Genomic DNA, 5,990 nt, shown 5'->3' with positions numbered 1-5,990 from the left:
ATTACGCACAGAATTGGAACCCTGGTGACCTCCCGGAGCACCCAGGGCTGTTAGGCAGCGGATTCAATATACATTTACTCAGTCACAATAGCAAACAGCAGTGGAGTGCCTACTCTGTATCAGAAGCTACTGCAGGCAACAAAGCCACAGATATGAACAGGACAGCAGAGCGGTTGGCTTTCATGGAACCTGAGTTCCTGAGACATCCCATGTAAACATGGACTGTGGTTTCCGTCATAATTACATAGAGATCACTTACTTCCCATTCATAGATACACATAGCCTGTTCAGCTAAAAGGAACAGGAAACATTTGAAGGGCTAGCTGCCCCTTCAAAACTCATTTGCTAACAACCTGCCATATTCCAAAGATTTGGATGTCTTATGCACTTTCCTCCTCGTGCCAGTACCATTTTCTGTGTGTGCGTGTGGACTCTGAGCTGCCAGGGGTGGGGTCACATCTGTAAGTTATTTATGTGTTCTACACCCAGAAGCTCCTCTGCCCCAAAGGGCTTCAACGGCTCATTATGAAATGACCCTAGTAGTACACTGTTTTATTTAGAATTTTCCTTCACTGGAAAGAGTATAGAAGTGAATACCCCCCAAAAAAGAGAAGTCATTAACACCAAAAATAACAGAATGGAATACAGGAGCTATAAAGACCAAGCCCTTCACTTCAGATAAGAACACTGAGACCAAGAGTTCACACAGCTGCTCCGGTCAGCGGGCCTCCTGGTTTCCAGACTATTGCTCTCACGGCTGCCTTCTGCATCATCCCCTAGTATTGACCCCATCTGCAGCATTTCTTTAAAATAAATACCCAATCCCTGTTGTGCTTGACTAGTTCCCAAGGTATTCTCACACTTCCGCATGCAGTTCTCACGACCACCCTGTTAGGTCAGCACAGATGTGGAACCTGAAATGAGATGATTAAGGCAACATCACCTGTCAATGACAGAGCCAGGACCTGAACTCAGATTTTCAAACTCCATTCCACACGGGAGAAGACGGGACTCCCTGGGTGCGAGATGGGTACTGACCTCCTCTGGCTGCTGGAGTCAGATTGTGATGTGCAAAGTATACAGCGAGTGACAGGGTTTCAGACTCGGAGACAGACCCATCTTAGAAAGTAAAAAATGGCGTGGCTATGGGCATGTGTTACAGTGGGGGTGGGGAGTATGTGAGGGAGGCATGGGGACACTTGGAGCCCATGACATGTCCCCAAGACATTCATCTGGAAACCCCAGACTGAGTCAGAATAAGACAGTAAGAAGAGTCACAGAAACTTTCACACCACATGATGTAAGGTTTATAGCATCAAGTTTTATATCTGGGGAAAAGCAAAATCATGATTGACAGAAGTAGAATTAAGGAAATTCCATCCTTGGACAATTATGAACACAAGCCATTAAACCAAAAGTTCAAGAAAGAAGAGCTATAGAGAAATCCCGTAACAAATAAACAGGAACTTTCAAATGGAAAGAACTTCACTCTATTTTACCCTGGAAAGCGTGGATAAGTCCCAGGGATATCAAGGAAGTTACAAAACAGTTTCTGGGGAGAGAAAGCAATCACATGATGTAAATATTCACAAGTTTTCTTCCATTATGGTCAGCTCTCCATCCTGTGTAGACCCTGAGCACACACTAGATGGAAGATGGATGGGGCCCCCAGCAATGGGTGGGAGTAGGAGAAAAAGTAGCAGGAAAATGAGCCAATAATAAATGGTCACAGACCATTTCCAAAATGGATAAGTTGCATGTGCACATCTGCCCAACCACCACCACAGGAAAAAAAGCGGGGGGGGTGCATCTTAAGTACTAATTCAAGAGCGAGAGAAAAGATAAATGGAATGCACAGTTTTGATTTTGCGTTATCTTGATTACCCCTAACTGACTTCATTATAAAGTGAAGGAAGGAGAAAAGAAAGCTGCAGAGGGCATTTTTAATAGCTGCTAGGGAACCTACAGGGTATCCTGAAGCCATGGCAACAAATAATCTCCTTAAAGGTCTTCCGCATCTCTTGGCTGCGAAAGGCGTATATCAGAGGATCGATCACAGAATTGCACATGATGAGTATGAGGTACATGTTGAAGTGAGACATAAAGCAAGAACAGTAGATATTCTGAGGGCAAGAGATCCTCAGAATGAGATGGAGGAAGAACGGAGCCCAGCACACAATGAAAACGCCTAGCAACATGGTCAGGGTGATGGCGCCTTTCATGCTGGTCCTCTGCCGCACGGAACTGTATCCAGGCAGAGCTGCTATCTGCTTGACATGCGTGCGTGCCAGGAGAAACATGTGTATGTACAGAGACACCATGAGGAACAGCATGGTGAAGAACATGGAGATGAGGCAAATGACGACGTAAGTGGACTCGTGGTAAATGATGAAAACAATGCCACAGCCGATGCAAAAGATCCAGATGCACGCAATGATCACCCCGCAACGCTTCACTGTCATGATGTGGTGGTAGCGCAGGGCATAGAAGATAGTGACATATCTGTCCACCGCGATGGCCAGCAAGCTGCACATGGAAGCCACCACAGAGATGCAGATCATGGAGTCAAACACATTGTCAATATTACGCACAAAGGCATCTGCTATCACCAGGTGCTTATTACTTATTAAGTATATGGCGATGGTCTCCCAGGTGTTGGACATGCTCACCATCATGTCAGCTACAGCTAAACTGCACACAAAGAAATACATGGGAGAGTGCAAGTTCTTGTTCTTTATTATGGCGCCTATGACCAAGATGTTCTCCAAGAGGCTGATGAGACCCAAAGTCAGAAACACCTCCACGGCGATGCCCATATCTTCACACGGCGAGGACTTGTTCTTGACATTCGGTCCTGAATGGTTGCCCTCTGTGGCATTCAGGTTGAGCGCTAAGAAATACAGGTGAAATGAGGAATTCATTGCTCCTCTTCTTGGCACCAACTTTACTGCAAAACAGGTTTTCATTCATGATTCAGAGAGGTTAACCGTGCACCAAAGAAACACAGCAGCATTCCAGAAGCAAGCCAATCCTGAGAGTGGGGGTGAATGGACTCAGGGCACTCACTGAGTACCAGGATTCTCTGTATTAGAATACACACATCCTGCCGTGGACCCGGACTCCTGGAACAGTGTCCTTCCAACACGCAGGCTTAGAACTGTCACCAGCCTTCCGGTCCTCCTCCTTCTAGGCCCCCATTCTTTCACAGACCTCTTAGTAGAGTGACCACACATCTCAGTGTGCCTGAGACGGTTTCACTTTTTATGCTTGTTGTCCTGGCACCCAAGTTCACTCTCAAAAGTGTTCCCAACACACAGCCTATAAAACCCCTTCCAGTCTCCGGATTTGCACACTCCTAAGGCCTCTACGCCACGGCATTTCCTCCAGTGAGCTTAGATTTCTGAAGGATATGTAGGCCCATATTCTCTTAAGAGAAACAGATGGATGTCTTCTTTTTTAAATAATCTACTATGTAAAATAAACATAAATGTCATGCTTTGTTGACATTAGTAACATTTTTACAATTATTAGAGTAGTAACATTGTGCTTATACAAATATTTGTATTACTCCTGTCCAAGATGGCAGGACCATCTTTTTAAATTTTTCAGTTACAGTTTACATTAAATATTATTTTATACTAGTTTCAGATATATAGTGGTTAGACAATCATATACTTTACAGAGTAGTCCTTCCAATATTTCAAGTAAGGTGTCTTCCTAAGATTTGTCCTGACACTCCTAAAATCCACTAGGATTCAGTCTCCATAGTTATAATTAAGACTGTAACCAAGGTGACTCATTAATTTTAATATAAGCACAAATAGTTACTGTCTTCAATTCACAAATTTAGTTGCACATGCATGTTGAATTTGAGACACACAGAATGCTGTTTTCCCCTCAACAAATATTTTCCCTGATTCTGCATTTGAATTCCGCAAAGTCTGATTAATAAATACTTGTATAAGTTCCACATACAAATAGCACAAAGAAGCGAGGGATTTGAATTGACCAAGAACTAGAGCAAGATCACTCCTTTGTTGCCCAATTTCTCTCCCATGATTTATATTGAAAAATCCCTTTGCCCTCCAAACTCAGCACATCTGGGAGTTGGAATTTCTGCCATCATTTTTCATCATCAATAACAAGTTTTTACTGAAATGTAAGCATTTGTCACTTTGCCTAGTTCTGTCTCAGGGATAGTGAGTGGCCAATTATACAATTACATTAATCATCATATCAAGCTGTGTAAATACCCAAGTAGCTCTCTTGCCCGCGACAGTGACAGTGAGGCCTGCCTTTGCATTCCTTTCAAGGCGATTTTAAGTACAAAGAAAAGTGGGCTATTTACCAGCGCTCTACCCCGCTCCTCTTCTCCTGCTCAGCAGCCCGTGGGCCCTTCGCTCGGGACACTGGCATCCACAGGCTGGGACGGCTGCCGGGAGCCGAACTGCCATCACCCCAGGACGGGACTCCTCAGACAGCGCACAGGCGCCCTGAGCCGGGCTGCCGCTCTGGCCTTTGTACAGCCTCGCAGCCCCGCCTCCGTGTCGGGCTCCCCGGGGACCCCTTCTCTTTGCTTTTTCCCTGTCGCGGGCCTCAAGCACCACCTAGCGGTCAGAGCCCTGGAGCATGACCCTCCCTTTCGCTGGGATGCAGCCCTGGCTGCTGGCCTTTGCAGCTCTCGGTGACACCTGCAGAGAACAACGTTCTGTTCTTCTGTTTGTGGAGAATCCTTCCCCAAAAGTGCGTTCAAATGTGTTTCCTAAATGGTTGTGCTTTTTGACTTTGCTTCTTTTCTCTTCCTCTTATGCATCGACTAAAATGCTGATGGCTCATTAACAGCTCAGATTCTCCTCTCCCTCTATCAGTCCTTCTCTCCAAATGGTCCCCAATGATTATCTGGGAAACCCGAGTCTGGAACCCTCAGTTTTGACCCTGATGCACACTCCCTTGGTGGCCCAAGACTTTAAATCCTCCACAAGGACTGTGTCCGCCATGCCAGGTCGACCACTACCAACATGCTTTTGTTATTCAAGCAAAAAGAGAAAAGAGATGTTCCTCTGGCCAGATATCCTGGCTTTTGGCAATAGTTTCTGGATCTTCCATTTCTCTGGTACCTAATACAAATAAAACATTTTTAAACGGACAAAAAAGAGACCAAGAAGGCATTAAATAATGATAAAAGCATCAGTGCAAGAAGAGGATATAACATTCATAAATATTTATGCACCCAACATAGGAGCACCTAGATACATAAAGCAGATATTTACAGGGAGAAAAGGAGAAAGTAACAGTTATAAAAGAATAGTAGGGAACCTTAATGCCCCACTTACATCAATGAATAGATCACTCAGACAGAAAATCAATAAGGAAATATTAGCCAAAATGACATATTTAATCAGATGAACTTTATAAATATGTATACAATTCATCCAAAAACTGCAATTCTTTTCAAGTGCACATTAAACATTCTCCAGAAAAGATCATATGTTATACCACAAAACAAGTCTCAATAAATTCAAACACTTTTCATACCAGACACTTTTCCAACCACAACAGAATTAAACTAGAAATCAATTACAAGAAGAAAAAATGGAAAAACAACATTAACACATGTAGACTAAACATCATGTTACTGAACAATCAATGGGTCAATGAAAAAGTCAAAGAGAAAATAAAAACTACCTTGAGACAAATGAAAATGGGAACACAACTTTTCAAAATCTACAGGATGTAGCAAAAGCAGTTCTAAGAGGAAAGTTTATAGAGATATAGGCCTACCTCATGAAACAAGAAAAACCCCAAATAAACAATTTAACTTTATATCAAGGAAAAAAGAACTAGAAAAATACAAAGTGAATAGATGGGAGGAAATAATTAAGGTCAGCACAGAAATAAATGCAATAGACTAAAAAAATAGAAAATATTAATAAAACTAGAGCTGATTCTTTCAAAAGATAAGTAAAATTGACAAACCTTTAATAAGACTT

The 5,990-nt window shown here is 43.0% G+C and overlaps 1 protein-coding gene across 1 annotated transcript; it reads right to left on the bottom strand.

The window, feature by feature from the left end:
* Window positions 1-1,335: 1,335 nt before the first annotated feature.
* Window positions 1,336-4,490, bottom strand: MC5R (melanocortin 5 receptor). The gene is made up of 2 exons (XM_006104447.3): window positions 4,349-4,490; window positions 1,336-2,947 (listed from the first exon to the last, which is right to left on the bottom strand). Exon 2 carries the CDS (start codon window positions 2,919-2,921, stop codon window positions 1,944-1,946), a length of 978 nt encoding a protein of 325 aa, XP_006104509.1. The 5' UTR covers window positions 2,922-2,947; window positions 4,349-4,490; the 3' UTR covers window positions 1,336-1,943.
* Between the last annotated feature and the right edge of the window lie 1,500 nt (window positions 4,491-5,990).

The sequence above is a fragment of the Myotis lucifugus genome, unplaced genomic scaffold (genome assembly GCF_000147115.1).
Source record: "Myotis lucifugus unplaced genomic scaffold, Myoluc2.0 scaffold_572, whole genome shotgun sequence".
Taxonomy (NCBI): domain Eukaryota; kingdom Metazoa; phylum Chordata; class Mammalia; order Chiroptera; family Vespertilionidae; genus Myotis; species Myotis lucifugus.
The sequence above is the reverse complement of the archived record's forward strand: the minus strand, read 5'-3'. Positions and strand labels throughout refer to the sequence as shown.